The sequence below is a fragment of the Tiliqua scincoides genome, chromosome 1, assembly GCF_035046505.1.
Source record: "Tiliqua scincoides isolate rTilSci1 chromosome 1, rTilSci1.hap2, whole genome shotgun sequence".
NCBI classification, from domain to species: Eukaryota; Metazoa; Chordata; class Lepidosauria; order Squamata; family Scincidae; genus Tiliqua; species Tiliqua scincoides.
In genome coordinates, this window is record NC_089821.1 from 19,714,151 (window position 1) to 19,732,974 (window position 18,824).

The following is an 18,824-nucleotide window of genomic DNA, read 5'->3' on the forward strand; positions in this document are numbered from 1 at the left end:
AAATCAGAATAAAAGACTAGACACACCTACAGATCTTTGACTGTCTTCTTTCAGTTCAGCTGGAATGCCTTTCAGACTCACCTTCCTCCTCCCGTAGGTGCTGCTGAGTTAATGGCCTGTACCATGTCTGTGGTGAGAGCATCCAGTAGACTGGTAATAAATTCCACTTTTTTCCCTTCCGGGCAGCCTTCAAAAGGAAGAGATGCTTATTTTGAACAAATAGTAGGGGGAAAAAAACAGGCCCCTGTTCTTTCCAAGTCTATATAGTAAGTTACCATGTTTTATTTGGGTATACTTCTGGTGGCTGTTTTTTATCGCATGTTTGCAAACTGTCCGTACCTCACTCGATTGCTGAGATCTGTCCTACCTTTTCTTCTTCCATATGAACGCACATAGAATAATAGGGCTGCCAATTATTCTGCCACAAAAGGGCAAAGATTTGGCCTCTGGCACCCAACTAGATCTTGGAGAAATGTACAGTTGCCTCTTTCCCATTCTAGCTAAAGCAAGGATATGTGAATATGTATGGCAAGTTCTGTACATAGAGGTGGGTCAAAACAGTTTTTATTTTTTCACGGATTTCAGTGTTTTCCAAAGTCAGAAGTGCAGAAAGCAGTGCTATGTGTTTTTATTCCAAGGATGCATTTTTATTATAATTATGAATTATAACTGCTTTAAAAATGTACTCGGTAGGTGATATTGGTGGTATAGTGTAAGCAGATGCAGCCACATGCCTGTAGAGGTGTTAGAGAATGGTTTTATTTTTCAGCACATTTTGCAGATTTCGATTTACAAAAAAAAAACCATGTGCAGAAAGTGGTGTTATGTGTTTTTATTTTATTTTCACCCAAAAGATCTCGCCTCTATCTATAGTTTCAGCAAGAACAAACAGAAAAACCCCCCCCCCTCAAAAAAAAGATGAAAAATAAAACAAAGGAGAAGAAAGGAAAAGAGCATAACAGCTCAGCCACACACAGATCAGTCATAGTGTGAACATTTCAGCCCACTCCTAACTAACTTTCCAGCACCATTGCAGCTGTGCCAATAGGGCATGTGCTGCTTTATGCAATGGAAGGGCAGTCATGGAGGCCTCCTCAAGGTAAGGGAACATTTATTGCCCTCCCATAGGGTTGCATTGATGCTAGAAAGTTGGTTAAGAGTGGTCTCTTAGTTTACCTCTCGTTTAAAGCGTTACAACTGGATTCATCTGAATCTTGTTTCTGGAAGCATCAGCAATAATTAGCCACCTTAGAAATCCCTAATCAGGCTTGAGGTCTGAATTGTGGGTACAAATTGTAAAAACACACACACAAATAATTACCAGATTGTTCGGTACAGTAGTTGGCCAAATGTCAGCTACCTTCAACTTGTCATAAATCTACAGTAAATTAGTATTGTAAACTAGGATCCACACGTTCAGGAAATCACATTTTTGTATATAAGAATTGTACTAGAATTTCTTGGGGCAGAATGGTAATGACAGGAAGCAGGTGGTAAATTGTGGAAAAGTAAGGGTTTTCTAAGAGTACATATTGATTTTAACATGAGAGGGAGAAACTCATCTCTTTCCAGGCATTTTCTGAGATTGGTTTCAAGGAGCATGATAGTAATGAATAAATGTATGAGCAGAGGTACTGAACTCAAGCTCTGACGTTCACTAGTTAACTATCCCTGGCGATTGTTGGGACGCCCTTCTCATGCTACTAAAATTAGCTGGGGTAAGCAAGTGAGATGGGTAGGACAAGCAGAATTGTCCTCCATTCCAACCTGGAAGTTCTCTGTCCTTGAACGGATCATCAGTTTCTGTGCTCCTTGATCTGGCATCACTTTCACACACCGGAGTCTCATATCTAGAAAACAAAGGGGTAAAAATAGTAAGTTGTTTAGATATGAACTTTGGGAATAAGGCAACATGCCTCTCCTGTAGCGAACAGGACAAATATTCTAGCGCACTTATGTTTAGGTAAGCACCACTGCCTCAGGTGCAACCCATGGTAGGGATGCCCCAGTTCTTCTGCTCTCTCAAAGTATTTCACATTCTAGTACAGGAGTAGTTACAGAAAGTGTTTCTTACCGGGTGGAAGTACCAGGTAGGGGGCGACCAGTGTCAATCAGGACACACCAGCAATATCCTGTGGACTGATGACATTGCACTGGCTTGTACAGTCCTCCCAGAGCACATTCAGGGATAACAATCCCCTCTCTTGGGTTCTGCCTGGCCTCTTCCAGGGCACTTTGCCTCTCCTGGTCACATGAATTCACTTTCTCTGAAAAAAGAAAACATAGAAGCCATCTACGACACACAAGGAGGTCCTTCTAGTCATCTCTTCTTGCTAAAATTTAAGAAACCCAGAACATGAGTTTGAGTGCATCTTGCAACCCTATTTTATAGAAAGGCTAAAGCCTCACAAGCAGTGACTTACACCATTGCTGCTGAAATTTTTATGCGGACACAATTTTCTGACTGCAAAAGTTTAGCATCGCGATTTACAATGTGTTTTTTTTTTTCATGACTACTATGGTCTTTGCCTTTTGATGTCACTTCCAGAACACTCTCCTGGGTTCTGCAGCTTTGTTTCCAGGGTAACTGTCTGTAGTAAGAAACTGTCTGTCCCTCTTCCTCCGCCGGCTCTGCAGGACAGACAATTCCTCACTACAAATAGTTGTCCTAGAAACAGAGCAACAGAACTCAGAAGAGTTTTTCAGTCATTTTCAATTACTATGCTCCAGATTCACACAGCACGCCTGTGGACCATTCCCGGCACGCCAATGTGCCGTGGCACACTGGTTGAAAATCTCTGCTTTAACAGGTGGTTAATTCTTTGCTGCACTATACTAGATAAGGGAGAAAAAGATGTGGACATTCAGAGATTGGAAACCTTTACATCCCAATCCAGTTATTTTTTCAAACTGAGTACTACGGAATCTTGGAGTTCTACAGGCCTCCTGGTAACAAGATTACTAATGATGGGCCCCATGGCCCTTTTCCATCACTGTTAGTGATCCTCCCCAGCACTGCATAGGAGGGAACTCTGCAGAAGTGTGCGTGACCTCTGGGAACACAGTGCCTTGGGAACAAAGTGCCAGGTAAGGCACAACGAGTTTAGCATCTGTGCAAGTTCAGCAATAGGGCGAGGAAGCCAGGGCCCCAGATACTGCCCTTTCTCTTCCCTTGAGAAGAGGGCAGCAAACCAGTGAAGGGTTTTTAAATGCTCCTAAACAAAAATGAAACAAAAAAAACAAAAAAAACTATGCAGTCAGACAGCCAGCAGCAGGGCAGGGGCTATCCAGTGTTTTGCATCGAGTGCAACATGTATGACTATATGCCTCTGGGGCATAAGTCATGGGTATATCCTTGGTGCAAGGAGCTCCAGGGACTCAGGGAATGTGTCTGCTCCCTTGAAGCCTTGGTAGCGGACCTGGAGAAGCAGAGGCAGGCAGAGAAGGACCATGGGGAGTCTTCTGGGGACAATCAGGCTTCGTCCCACCCTCAGGTGTGCAGCTCCTCAGCTGCCTGGGTGGGAAGTCTTGGGGCAGGAGGATGTCATCCTGGAGAGGAGGGAAACAATCCCCTAGGGGGGACCCCTTCTCCAGGGGCCCATATCCGAACACACTCAGGATGCTTCTCGGTAGGAGGGGGTTGCGGGCTTCTTGTAGTGGGCGATTCAATTATCAGAAACATGGGGGGGGGGGTTTGCAACGGATGTGAGGACCACATGGCGACTTGCCTGCCTGGTGCGAAGGTTGCAGACATCACTTCTCGTCTAGACAGGCTGGTAGATAGTGCTAGGGAGGAAGTAGCAGTTGTGGTGCATGTCGGCACCAACGACATAGGCTACTGTAGTCGGGAGGTACTGGAGGCCAAATTTAGGCTATTAGGTAGGAAGTTGAAAGCCAGGACCTCAAAGGTAGCATTCTCGGAAGTGCTACCTGTTCCAGGCACAGGGTTAGTGAGGCAGTCGGAGATCAGGGGTCTCAATGAGATGGTGGTGTAGGGAGGAGGGGTTTAGATTCGTTAGGCACTGGGGAATGTTTTGGGACAAGCAGAGCCTGTACAAGAGGGACGGGTTTCACTTGAACCAGAATGGAACCAGACTGCTGGCGCATAAAATTAAAAAGGTGGCGGAGCAGCTTTTAAACTGACCCCTGGGGGAAGGCCGACAGAAGCGAAGGGGCATCTGGTTCGGGACTCCTTATCCCTATGGGACGAGGACAGGGAGGTTAGAGAATAACAAGGTAAAGACAGAGTAGGAGAAGAAATTGGGAATGGTAGCGTGATGGGATGTGATAGATGGTTTGGCACATTGAGAGGATGCAGGGGAAAAGGAGCTAATAAGCAGCCCATCCGGGGGCATTCCATGTTCAAATGCTTTTGTGCAAATGCCCGAAGTCTCCGAGCAAAGATGGGAGAACTGGAATGTCTGGTGACAAGGGAAAACATTGACATAGTGGGCATGGTGGAATGCGAAAAATCAGTGGGATACTGCAATCCCAGGCTATAAACTCTACAGGAGGGACAGGGAGGGGCGTGTTGGAGGTGGGGTGGCCATTTACGTTAAGGAAGGGATAGAGTCCAGCAAAGTAGAGCTTGAAGGCGGGTCCGACTCCACCATAGAATCTCTTACCAGGCCTGAGGAGCAATGTAATACTGGAGGAGTACTATCATCCTCCAGACCAGAAATCGGATGGGGACCTTGAAATGAGGAAACAGAACAGGGAGGTGACTAGGAGGGACAGGGTTGTAATCATGGGGGACTTCAATTATCCTCACATCGACTGGGTCGTGTTCTGGTCACAAAAAGGAGACCAGATTTCTTGTCATGTTAAATGACTGTGCCTTAGAGCAGCTAATCATGGAACCCACCAGAGGATAGGTGACTCTGGATTTAATATTGTACAGTACTCAGGACCTGGTTAGAGATGTAAATGTTACTGAGCCATTGGGGAACAGTGATCATGCTGCGATCCATTTCAACATGCACGTTGGGGGAAGAATACCAGACAAATCTAACACAAAAACCCTTGACTTCCAACGAGCAGTCTTCCCTCAAATGAGGAGGCTGGTTAGAAGGAGGTTGAAAGGGAAGGTAAAAAGAGTCCAATCTCTCCAGAGTGCATGGAGGCTGTTTAAAACAACAGTAATGGAGGCCCAGCAGAAGTGTATACCACAAAGGAAGAAGGGCTCCACTAAGTCCAGGAGGGTGCCCGCATGGCTAACGAGTCAAGTTAGAGAGGCCGTAAAGGGCAAGGAAGCTTCCTTCCATAAATAGAAGTCTTGCCCTAATGAGGGGAATAAAAAGGAACATAAACTGTGGCAAAAGAAATGTAAGAAGGTGATACGGGAGGCCAAGCGAGACTATGAGGAACACATGGCCAGCAACATTCAGGGGAATAATAAAAGCTTCTTCAAATATATTAGAAGCAGGAAACCCGCCAGAGAAGCAGTTGGCCCTCTGGATGGTGAGGGAGGGAAAGGGGAGATAAAAGGAGACTTAGAGATGGCAGAGAAATTAAATGAGTTCTTTGCATCTGTCTTCACGGCAGAAGACCTCAGGCAGATACCGCTGCCTGAACAGCCCCTCCTGACCAAGAAATTAAGTCACATAGAGGTTAAGAGAAGACATTTCAGACCTCATTGATAAATTAAAGATCAATAAGTCATCGGGCCCTGATGGCATCCACCCAAGAGTTATTAAGGAACTGAAGAATGAAGTTGCTGATCTCTTGACTAAAATATGCAACTTGTCCCTCAGAACGACCACAGTGCCAGAGGATTGGAAGAGAGCAAATGTCACACCAATTTTTAAAAAAGGAAGGAGGGGAGGACCAGGGAAACTATAGGCCGGTCAGCCTTACATCTATACCGGGTCACACCAATTTTTAAAAAAGGAAGGAGGGGAGGACCAGGGAAACTATAGGCCGGTCAGCCTTACATCTATACCGGGTAAGATGGTGGAATGTCTCATCAAAGATAGAATCTCAAAACACATAGACCAGGGGTCGGCAACCTTAAACACTCAAAGAGCCATTTGGACCCGTTTTCCGGAGGAAAAAAAACCTCAGGAGCCACAAAACCCTTTTGACATCTAAAATGAAGATAATACTGCTTATATAGTTTTTTTTTTTTACCTTTAAGCTCTTATAGGTCCCATTTTTACAATGCAGCCCCCTCTTGTAGCTTTTAGTTAGTTTTGTCATACATTTTTGTCCTGTGTTTTCAGACGCCTGGTCCTCTATGGTGTTTTGCCTGATTCCAAGGCCATTCTCTGCCTGGAGAATTAGGCCCACTTTAAGCAAATTAGCTCCCCTTCTTTCCCCCAACAAATGACCATGGTTCTGCCCTGTAGTCCTGCTGGACCCCACCTCCAGGGTAGCTCGCCTGTTCAACCTGCAGAGGTCCTCTCTCCTGCCAGCAGCCTCCCACCATTACAGCAGCCCCTTGGTCCTCAGCAGGTCTTGGGCACAGCAGCCACACTTCAAACTCCAGTGTCTCCAGCAGTCCCTTAGTCACAAAGTCAGTCAGAGTATCCAGGGCAGAGTCCAAAGTCAATAAGCCAAGTCACAGTCCAAGATCAGATTCCAAAGTAAGTCAGTCAAATCAGTCAGAGTATCCAAGTCAAAGTCAATAAGCCCAGTCAGTCTCCTCTCCTACCTCCAACCTGCACTCCTTCTACAACCCACACCCCCTTCCTCAGGTGCCTTATATCCCTGAGGGCCCTATTGCCTTCATGTGGCTGCAGCTGTGCAGCACACTCTTCTGGATGCCCAGGCCTTACCCTTAAAGGGGCCACTGCTAACACCACATGCTACCTCCTCACCAGATCTTGCAGGATTCCAATACATATGGCGGTTATGACATCTGCTTATCTTACATGGATACTAAAGAACTCCCCCCACCTTCCAGAGGCACCCTGCTGGAAGGAAAAAAGGACACAGACTCCAGAGGTGGGGAAGAGAAGAAGCTAGATGGGGGGCAGCCACAGGCCAGCTTCTGCCCTCCCTCAGTCAGGCTGCAACCCTCTCCACACTATCCTGGGAGTAAGCCCCATTGACTACAATGGGACTTCTGAGCAGACAAGTTGGTTGGAGCTCTCAGGTTGCAGTCCTCTCCACACTTTCCTGGGAGGAAGCCTCACTGACTACTTGTGAGTAGACCTGCATAGGAGGGGGCTGAGGCTGCAGCCCTCCACACCTTCCTGGGAGGAAGTCTCACTGACTACAGTGGGGCTTACTTGTGAGTAGACCTGCACAGGAGGGGGCTGAGGCTACAGCCCTCCACACCTTCCTGGGAGTAGCCCAGGGACTACATCGGGGCTTACTCTTGAACAGACCTGCGCGGGCTCCCACTCACTCACCCATCCTTGCGCTTGGCCTTGAGCAGGCTCCAAGGCTGCCATCCCAGGCTCCCTTTCCTGGGAGTAAGCTTCATCCGCTGTAATGAGGCTTACTACTGAGTAGACACACAGGATGTCTCCTCTGCTGTGGAGGAAAAGCCTCTCCTTGCACTGAGTGGGGACCTGCTCAAGGAAAGGCGGGCTGCAAGGGCTTGCAATGGCTGAGGAGGAGGGCAGCTCAGGATTGGCTGGTAGTCAGCCAGTGAAGGGCCCTGAGCCATTCCAACAGAAAAAGCCAGGAGCCTGCTGGATGCTGATTGGCTGAGCCTGCTGGAGAGTTGGGGAAGGGAAAAACAGGGAGCTTAAGCCTGCAGAGCAAAATTGAAAAGGGAAACCAATGCAGGCAGGTGGGGGTGAAGGGAGAGGAGGGCAGTGAGCTCAGGGGGCGCACAGGTGCCTCCTGTTAACCCCTTTGCCACTTTCACCAGGAGGAGCCACAGCAGACAGCTGAAAGAGCCACATGCGGCTCTAGAGCCGCAGGTTGCCGACCCCTGACATAGACAAAAAGACCTTGCAGATGGAGAATCAGCATGGCTCCTGCAAGGGTAAGTCTTGCCTCACAAACCTTTTAGAATTCTTTGAAAAGGTCAACAGGCATGTGGATGCGGGAGAACCCGTAGACATTATATATCTGGACGTTCAGAAGGCATTCGACATGGTCCCTCACCAAATGCTACTGAAAAAACTCCACAGTCAGGGAATTAGAGGGCAGGTCCTCTCATGGATTGAGAACTGGTTGAAGACGAGGAAACAGAGAGTGGGTGTCAATGGGCAATTTTCACAATGGAGAGAGGTGAAAAGCGGTGTGCCCCAAGGATCTGTCCTGAACCGTTGCTTTTCAACCTCTTCATAAATGACCTGGAGACAGGGTTGAACAGCAAGGTGGCTAAGTTTGCGGAAGACACCAAACTTTTCAAAGTGGTGAAGACCAGAAGTGATTGTGAGGTGCTCTAGAAGGATCTCTCCAAACTGGCAGAATGGGCAGCAAAATGGCAGATGCACTTCAATGTCAGTAAGTGTAAAGTCATGCACATTGGGGCAAAAAATCAAAACTTCACATATAGGCTGATGGGTTCTGAGCTGTCTGTGACAGATCAGGAGAGAGATCTTGGGGTGGTGGTGGACAGGACGATGAAAGTGTCGACCCAATGTGCGGCAGCAGTGAAGAAGACCAATTCTATGCTTGGGATCATTAGAAAAGGTATTGAGAACAAAACAGCTAATATTATAATGCTGTTGTACTAATCAATGGAAAGGCCACACCTGGAGTATTGTGTCCAGTTCTGGTCGCCACATCTCAAAAAGGACATAGTGGAAATAGAAAAGGTGCAAAAGAGAGCGACTAAAATGATTACTGGACTGGGGCACCTTCCTTATGAGGAAAGGCTACGGCGTTTGGGCCTCTTCAGCCTAGAAAAGAGATGCCTGAGGAGGAACGTGATTGAGACATACAAAATTATGCATGGGAAGGATAGAGTGGATAGAGAGATGGTCTTTACACTCTCACATAACACCAGAACCAGGGGACATCCACTAAAATTGAGTGTTTAGGACAGACAAAAAAAAAATATTTCTTTATTCGGTGTGTGGTTGGTCTGTGGAACTCCTTGCCACAAGATGTGGTGACGGTATCTGGCCTGGATGCCTTTAAAAGGGGATTGGACAAATTTCTGGAGGAAAAATCCATTACAGGTTACAAGCCATGATGTGCATGTGCAACCTGATTTTAGAAATGGGCTATGTCAGAATGCCAAATGCAAGGGAGGGCACCAGGATGCAGGTCTCTTGTTATCAGGTGTGCTCCCTGGGGTATTTGGTGGGCCGCTGTGAGATACAGGAAGCTAGACTAGATGGGCCTTTGGCCTGATCCAGCGGGGTTGTTCTTATGTTCTTATAACATTCGGCATGTCCAAGATGCAATCTGTTTGCACAGGGTGACAACAACAGTTCTCGATGATGATCTCTGTGAACTGAGAGTATACCCTGGAACAGAACCCAGAATTCTCTATAATGCACAGGGATTCCACAAGAAATAAAATTAAGGCAAAAGGTTGTCTTGATTTTTTAGAATTTGAAACCTCAGTGTAGACATGTTAAAAAAAACTACCACAATGAAATATACACAAATGATACTTAAAAAAAAAAAAAGAGCTTTAACAATATATGCAAACTCGGCATAACAGGAAAGTAACTTGATCAGAGTCACAAAAGGGCACAAAACAGGAGAACCAATTAAGAGAGAAATCAACAAAATTGAAAAATTTAGACCTCAGCTGATATTTAGGCTGACTTTACACTGCTGACAGGTTTCACTTCTTTTCTTTAGCAGAAAAAAGGCCGATGACTGTTCACTGTGCTGTACACAAACAGTGGAGTCATTCAGCAAGAGGCCTGTGGGCGTCCTCACAAATCAATTACATCACAAACTGCCAAATTACTCAAGCTCCCTGCCTGACAGCAATTTACACCTTTGCTGTCAAGGTGAGTTGGGTCATTCATTTATGCAGGGGAAAGAGAGCCAAATAATCCACTCTATGGTCTGCTCGGTTTTCTATTCATCTGTTTTTATGCAGCAATGAAAAAAAATGAAATGAAAAAATAAACGGAAAATATTCCAACCGATCTGAAAAGCATTTCAGGCACATTTACGTGCAACTCTACGAGGTTACTGCAATACAAAGACGCAAAAGGAAATGTGGAATCCAAGTCCTAGTTCATACAAACATCAAAGGCAACTTGTATCTGAGTCCCACTACTCTAGATGGTTGGCAACCTTCAGTCTTGAAAGACTATGGTATAAGCCTACAGCACCAAGTATTCCCAAGCGCTCTCCCATCCAAGTACTAACCAGGCCTGCCCCTGCTTAGCTTCCGCGATCAGACAAGATTGGGAGATAGTGTAGGTTGGGAATTAGATGGACAAACGTTTCTGCATGAAGAATGTCCTCCCCGTCTACCTTCTCATAAGCTCATCTTCTACGTGCAAGAATTCTTTTGGTATGCAATCAGTCTTGTGAACCCCTATCAGTCATCTGTAGTGGTATAGTCCAGACACCAGTTTACAGTTTCATTTAATGTTTATGTGCGAACCTGAATCTTGGAAAACGAGGCATTAAAGCTTTTCTGGGTGAAAAGACATTTCTGTCCTCTTCAAGAAAGAAGCAAGACCCCCAACCTTTTAATTTAGAATTAAATTGCTGAAGAGACACTGTTTTTGTTTTTGTTTTGGAACAATCCTATCCCCCTTCTGTGCTGGCGGAGAGTGTACTTTGCTGGTGCAGACTGTCACAAATGTACCATAAAGCATGTTGCAACACAGGTTCCAGGCCCACCAGCAGGAAGGCCTGAGCCATCCACCAGTGCCAGCTCAGGGAGTTAATTACTGGAGTAATTAAGTTCCCTTCAGGCAGTGCAGTGGTGAGGGAAGGTCAAGAGGGCTGGGAGGGGTAGAAGAGGCTGCAGGGAGGGTGGCAACGCGGACAGGGGACGGGTTGGGTCCAGGAAGGGGGCAGGATTAGTGGTGATGGTTTGTGCAGTATCCTATCCTCCTTCCCAGGTCTAATCTGCTAACACAGGTCAATGCAGACTTGTGCCAGCAATTTTGTTGGTGCAAGTCCAAGTAGAACTGCCGGCTTGGGCTTTCCCATGGCCAGGGGGATGAATATTCCCTTTCCTTTAGGAGACCTCCAGCATGCAAAATTCCCCCATGGGATGTATCACAAGCCACTGAATCAGCACAGGGGAATTTAGTTAGGATCAGACTTCTTAGATACAGAAGAGAATGGCACCATCATGGCAGGAAAAGACACACTGTATCCTCATCACACTGGGGGAGCAAAAGACTGAGTAGATTCTAGAGTTATTTGTGGCTGGCTGGGAAGACTACAACTGGCTGCACTGCCTATGAAACATTGGTGCCAACAAATTTTAAAACCCCTGTGAGTACTTGCTTCTCCTATAAAACCTCTTCCAATTAACCCTTAAACATTTTTGTGCATGAATCTATTTTTCATTCCTTATACTCCAGCTTTACAGTTTTATTCAGGGCTAGAGAAGAATATTTTTAAGAAGCAAAGTTGTGCCTTCAGTCATCTAAGTAGAAATGCAGGTAAAAGAACATTTGCTGGATAATTGGCTGGTAGTTCCCATAAAAAGGAAAAGGTTTTCTTACTGGGTATTTATATACCACCTTTCTGGTCATCAGATTACTCCTCTGACTTTATTTTCCTCCCTACCAAGTGCCTTAATATTGGACTAAAAATGAACTAAACAATTCTTTTTAAAGAACTCATAATCTCACATGCAGATATACTCTTGTGCTCTCAGAACAAATCCTGCCTGAACAGCAAAAATTGGCAAGTTGTACAATAACTCTTTGGTGCCAAAGTTTGTCTTTCAAAGTAAAATGTTGCAATGCACAGTAGGTCAGTGTCATCTGCTCGTTGACAAGAGGTAAACCAAGTGCTGATTATTCTTACCCCTCTGTGCTTCTCACACACAGAGCAAACAGAGGATCTGTACTTGAGATCCACGATTCTCTTTTAAAAATGCAAACGATATCTATTTAGGATTAAAAGGAATGTATCATTTTTTAAAAAAGGAGCAAGGGAATAGAAAACAAATCCTCCTCTACATTAAAAATGAAGGATATGTCTCAGCTAGGAAGAAAGAACAACGTTCAAGACATTGAATGATTAGAGGAAGGAGGTACTGAGTGACAACGGCCAGAGTAATAAAGCTGTGACCATTTTTAAAAGAATGAGACTGTCGCATTATCCTATTTTTGCCATGGGTTTTGACAGTTGCGAGGAAAGCAGGCCAACTATACTGCCACCCCCAGGACTGCCACTGTGGATGGAAGCCTTTGGGAGATTAGGAATCTTGATTGCATTTTCCAGCAGTGGCAGAAGTAAAACAACTGCTGCAAATCTCCTTTCAATCAAAGCTGTTGAGCCCAAACACATTTGACTGCTGTCATGCGCAGGGGTTTCTACTCTTCAGCCCATGTTTTAAGTGAGTAACTGACTAGTGCTTTCGCTTCAAGGGTACCACACACAATTGCGATCCTAGTCCCTGTGCCACCTGAGACCAGGACCACAAAGCGCTGCCCCCCATTCCGCCTCCCCCCTCCCCCACTGGGCATGCCTGGAGACTTTCTGTGGGCCAGAGAGGACACACACAGCCTCCCTGACCCCCAGAAGGCCTTCTGAAGCAGGAGAGCCTAAAAAGTCACTTCTGTTTTTGGCTGAAATCAGAAGTTACTTTTTAGACCTTCCGGAAGCCTCAGAAGGTCTTCTGGGGGCCAGGGACACCAAAGGCAGCACCTCTATCTCCAGGGAGAACCTGCAAGTTCCTGCCTTACACCAATTACGGTTTTCCTGGAGGAGTGGGTGCTTGCTGTAGCAGCTTTATGCACCATGTTCCTTCACCTGTGTAGGCTCCCCCTGTGAAGGTAGTGCCCATTCAAAGGGGAGAAGGAACAGGCAGTGCAAAGCCCCCAGTGCATCCTCCTCTGAGAAGAACCCAGTAGTTACATCACAATGTCATGTGACATCATGACATCACTGCCCTGGGTGTTGGGGTTTCTAGTTATGCCTGTTCTTGTGAACCACTTTTCCCACTAATGGACCTTCTTGAGAAATATGTACACTCATTCATGGGAGCTTCTACAGACTCCTGCAGCTACAAGCATAAAGACCACATTCCCTTACGGATGCATTAATGATTGATAGAGTAAGGTGCTAAGCCTAGAAGGCAGCCAGCTATTAGCAAGATGGGCCAGGTCTGCCTGGCACACGCAGATGGAAAGGACGGGGCTCAGAGCAGCCACCAAAGACAAATTGCAAAGTCTGGATATGCTTCAGCTCTTGTTTGCAGAACAAAAGCCACTTCAATTGCACTCTGAAACCAGCGCCAAATGAATTTCTCCAACTACACAAAGCACCAGGGCAGAATAACTGGCAAGGGGGGGATATTTCAATTACAGCAAGTCAAGAGGCAGCCATTCTTATGATTTTCTTTAGTTTGTTAATACATATTTTTTCCACCATAGGTAGTACCATATGAATTTTCTGCCTCAGGCACTGAAGTGTCTTGTATGTGATAACAGCACACCAGGTAGGAAATGTTAAGGCTGGGACATCCATGATGGAGACTTGCTCACCTAGATCAAAAAGCTCAACACAGATAGAGGGGATACAAAACCTGCCACCAACTGAAATAATGACCTGTTTTCCTAAACAAAAACCATTCAATGGCACTCATGAACTGAACAGGTCATCTGAGTCATTCCAGGAAACAAGGATTTTCCCTCCAGCCCACAAAGCATGAGTGCAGCAGGTAAAGGAAGGCAGCAACTCCAGCTCCATAAACATCAGGGAGGAAAAGTTGCTTAAATCTCTTTGCTTATCCTTCTTCAGTGGCATAGCTATGGGGGGTGAAGTTAGTGCTGCAGGTGGCGCAACATGCCTTGTAAGTGCCACCCCCCCCCTCACTGTCAAAGTGCAGGAGTGCAAGAGTATTCCTGCACGTTGCTTTTGCTGCCCAGAACGACTCCAACAGCAAATGGGAGGGGCTGCTTACATGGCGCATTGAGCCACCTGCAGTATTTAGCGTGCCACCCCCCTGTAGCAACGCCACTCACCTCTCTTATACAAGAACACCTGCACTTCTCATGGCAGACCATCCAGAGCTGGAGAGCAATCCTTGAAAGATTTCATTTTTAAAAAGAGATCAAGAGGGGACGCAACAAAAACCAACACATCTCTCTTGGGTGTTCCCAACAGCAGCTTTTAATAGAATGCTTTGTCATGAATTCTTCTACAAAAAGCACAAGAAAAGAAAAGTTGTTTCAATAAAAGCATGAAGGACATGCAGTTTTGCCTCTTGATTTCACCTCTCTATTCTGGAAAACTTGTTCAAGACTCTCTCTATTACCTTGTGTGTTTCACCCAGGCTAGCTGTTTGTTAGAACCGCAGCAAGATACACACCAAATCCACATGGGAACCCCAACAATTTTGCAGCACCCAAAATTCCTAAGGCAGAATCAGCAGGAGCACAACCTGGAATGCCAGCCAAGTCTGCCACTCAGTAAGGAAGGGACTCACCAGAAGGAACAAACAAACACAAGTTGTTCGATACATGCATAAAGCATGCTTGTCTACACTTATGAGAGTGACCCACACTCAAGCGCTCTCTCTGCATGTGGATGCCAATTAACTACATCAGGTTCCTTATGGGTACTAGGGTATTTGCATCCTGGATGATTTTGTCCTGGTCATTGGCGTCCCAGGATACTTGCAACTGGATTTTTTGAGTACCTGTTATTTGCACCCCACTATAACAGGATAGCAAATCCCATGTTATATGTCCTAAGTCCTCTTATCCCAGTCCTAACCCTAACTTTGTGTTTTAAAAATAAAAAAGCATATATAAATGCAGGTGTCCTCCGTATCCACAGGGGATATGACCCCTGTGGATATGGGGGAATCCTATATAAAGGTTCAAAACCCTCATCACACAAATCTGCTGGCATTTGAAGCTTTCCTGGGTCTCACTGGCTCTTTTCTGACTACAAAACGGGAGCAGGAAACACAGGCACCCACAGGAAGCAAGGCAGAGTCGCAAATGAAAGCAACTCACTTTGAGCTCTATGATAAGCATGGTGTTATTTTCAGTCCTCTGCCTTACTTCCTAAGAGCGCCTGTGTTTCTTGCTTCCATTTCATACTCAGCAAAGGGCCAGCAAGAGCTAGGAAGGCTGCAAATGCCAGGAGATAAGTAATTTATGCAATGGGGGGCATTTTTGAACCGCAGATAATTGAATCCTGGATCTGCTGATATGGAGGGACATATATACATATACTGGGACACTAATGTCCAGAATGCAAAAAGAAGAGATGCCAATGTACAGTACTGGGATTCATGTGACCAGGACATAGTAGTCCAAGATGCAATGGTCTTATCACTTTCCATATGTTTTTCTAGTATGAAATACCCTTTGTAAACACAAACAACATTTAGTAGCCATTTGCTCAGCTTAATTTCAGCAAGGGCTCTATCCTGAAACCTAGTTTCAATCCTGTGGCCTGGAAGCATATGAAGAGTGCATTTCTCTCTCCACCTGAGTACACACAGGTTGCCCACCCACATCTGGGATCTGGAAATAGAGGCTCCCAGCTCAGGGTATTCTTTCCAGGGTCCAGCACCTCTTATGTTCCAAATTAACCATCACTTTGTAGAGAGACTACACTACCTGTAGTGGTGGACGAAGCTGATCCTATTAGTTTTATTCCAACCTCAGTGGCAATCCATGGGGTTCCAATAAAGCGTCCTGACATTTCGTTCTAACTTTTGTGACACCTTGCTCCTTTGCCCACCTTGCTTTTTCACCCCCCTTCCCCATGTGCCTTAACAGCAGCTGTGGGGATTGCAGTTATGACTTTGTGTCTGGAGTCATTTGTTTTCTTTTTTCGGAGGTAGAGGAGAGACTGAATACTTCGTGAATGATTTATCACATGGCAGCAGGAGTGAACCTCATTTATTTGTCTAGCTGCATATGGTTTTAGCACCTATGATTGCACGCTGATTATTATACTGTGTTATTTTTCCCAGTTGTATACTTTGCACCTTTTCATAAGGTTAGATTAACTGGTCCCCAGTGGCGTGTTATTCATTACTCTGTTTGCTGGCTGTCTGGAAGGGCTTAGCCTCTTCCATCACTCCCTCCCTCTCTTCAGCCATACCTGTCTCTAGACAGAGTCAACGGAAAGGTTATTTTCATCAGTGATACACCACAGCTAAATTTGTCATTTAAACTTAAAATAAAAAGGATTACACTATCTATTGTTATTCCATCAATGACAACTCTGGCACCCATTCCAAAATCTGCCATATTTCTTGCAGTGATTATGCTTATGAGTCATACTTACATAAACGGGCATTATGTGCTGTAAGGATATCTGCATTCTCTGACAATTAGAATCTTTTAATTTGAGTGAGCACAAAGCTCTATCTTTCAACCTCTTTAGTCATCTGTATTCTTGAGATACAATGCTCTTTTGCAGGAAATCAAATTAATTCTTGCAAACCAAATACACAAATGAAAAACAAAATTACAGGGGGCCCCCAACATCTGCCTATCCCACATCTGCAGTTTCAGTTAACCGCGGATCAGATCTGCGGATCAAATCTGCTCCACTCCCCTTGTCTCCAGAAGGTCTTCTGAGGCCAGCAGAGGCTGCTCACAGCCTCTGTCAGATTCAGAATGCCTCCTAGAGGCCAAAAAATGCTACTTCTGGTTTTCAGCCAAAAACCAGAAGTGACGTTTTTGTGCCTTTAAAAGGTATTCAGAAGGCTGGGAAAGCATTGCCTAATATCCACCATTCCACTTAACCATGGGGGTTCCAGAACAGGACCCCTGTAGATACCAGGGCACTCCTGTACTTTTTTTTTTTTTTTTTGCAGATGTACTGGCTTAGCCACAGCCATGATTAAAGTTGTTGTGCTACTGGAAATCATACTGACTTCCATGACATTGCTCCAGTTTAACCCTTTAAGGATTTCAGCACAAGAAGGAAGTAATGAAGAAATTGAAGTAATGTTTTATCGTCTCTCATTAATCATTTAACTACATGCAAAGAAATTGCTTACCAAGAACCAACAAATATTCAAAATGTGCTTATGTTAGGGGATTTTCTTTTAGAATCAGCCACCTAATCTCAACTAGCTCACAGGCTGTAGCATATGTGTCGTAAAGCACAATGTGATAGCACAGGTGATTGTGACACTAGTGGGAAGGCCTGGCACATGCCGGAGCAGGTACATCCAGTACCAAGTGGTGGAAGGGTGGGGGAGGGGTTAATGGGGCGGGGGCAGGGGAGGGGCTGATTGGGCCTGGGTAGGAGACGGAATTGGCAAGGCCAGCTCCTGTCATATCATACCCCCCTTCTCTTGTCTGCTTCCTCGACATGAGGCTGCTCAGACTTGTGCCAGCAATTTTGCCAGCCCTTGCGAGTCCTCCAGCAGCCTCTCTTCCTGCACCGGATACAGGCACCACGGAACCACAGTGTCGAAAGTGAGAGCCCAATCCTGAGCTCATAGTGCCAGTCCACTGCCAGCGCTGAGTGTTGCAAATGTACCGTAAGCATGCCTGCAGCTCTCAGTTTCAGCATGACAGCAGTCCCTGTGCAACAAGCAGCTCAGGTTTGGGCTGCAAGTTCAGACTGGGCTGTAGGGTAATTAACATACAATTCAGAAAATGCAACTATCTTTTGACTTGTACATTCCCTCTCCTTGGTCCTTTTTGTGTTATAGTGCAAATTTCATTTTCTCCCTCCCCTGATTATATTTAGGACTTAACTCTGCGGAAATGTTTAAGTACTGGAAATGACACAGCGCTGAGCGGAAATTTATTTGAGAATGGAGAAGCTCTGGCTACCCTTCTTGATGAGACAGTCACCCTACTCCAGCAATTTGGGACTATGCATACATGAGTCCTCAATCTGCTCCAAAGCTGTAGAAATAAAATACTACAAATTTGCAAGACACTAGACAAATGCATTCATGTTCAAAAGGTCTGGATTTGAAGCAAGCATGCCCGATTCCTTTTGGTTTGAAAATGAAAGTGAAATTGACAACAAATGGAACAGGGACAGTGAATCTTTTACAGGCAAACTGTTCTTATAATCTTGCAGAATATTATTCAACTATTGAGTCTTGTAACTAGACTGTAGGAATAATTAACACCCAGTTGAAGCTCCATCTGGGCATATCCTAATTCTGCATAAAATGATAAAAGATTTTTTGTTTTGTTTCACTTTAGGAAGGTATAAATTATTTGTGTTCTGTCAGCAATGAGCAAGATACGATAACCACCAACTCTTGTTAATTTCCTCCAAGGTGGTATAAAGAAATCCTTTCTTGTTTTTCACAGCAATCAACCAAAGGCCACAATGTGACGCCCACAAGAAGAGCAGCCACCCATCCTAATGTTCCCGAAATCTATTTCTGGTGGTGGAGGTTCTGTATAACTATCATGGCTAAATTCCCAGATCTCCTTCTGCCTCCCACTGCATAGAGAGCTGTCGAATTCTCTTGCAATGACCTGCAGCAGGGATAGCAATGAGGGTCCTGCCCCATTACTGGGAATGTGGCAGGGGGTGGCAAATAACAGGCATTTCAAACTATTGAAAGATTTAGAGGCAGGCAAACTACCTAAAAGTTAAGGAAAGGAATTACTGGGCTGCAGCAGCATTGCACTAAGAACAGTAATTTCATAGAGATTAGGGGAGTTTCAGTCCATGTGAATGGTAGGGAGTAGACAATGGGAGCACATTAATGGAAGGGAGTATGGCTTACATTAGCTTACCTGAAATAAATCTGTCTAAACTTACAGTTTGGGCCCAATTCTATCCTCCACTTGCTCAGGCTA

At 45.3% G+C, this 18,824-nt stretch overlaps 1 protein-coding gene across 1 annotated transcript in view; it reads right to left on the reverse strand.

Annotated features, from left to right (window-relative positions):
* Positions 1-18,824, reverse strand: part of SMOC1 (SPARC related modular calcium binding 1) — a 103,093-nt gene that overhangs the window by 13,785 nt on the left and 70,484 nt on the right. The window contains exons 8-10 of the mRNA XM_066625480.1: positions 2,075-2,267; positions 1,768-1,850; positions 82-187 (exon numbers count right to left, since the gene is read on the reverse strand). Of these exons, the coding sequence (XP_066481577.1) occupies positions 82-187; positions 1,768-1,850; positions 2,075-2,267 (382 nt within the window). The remainder of the gene's footprint in view (positions 1-81; positions 188-1,767; positions 1,851-2,074; positions 2,268-18,824) is intronic.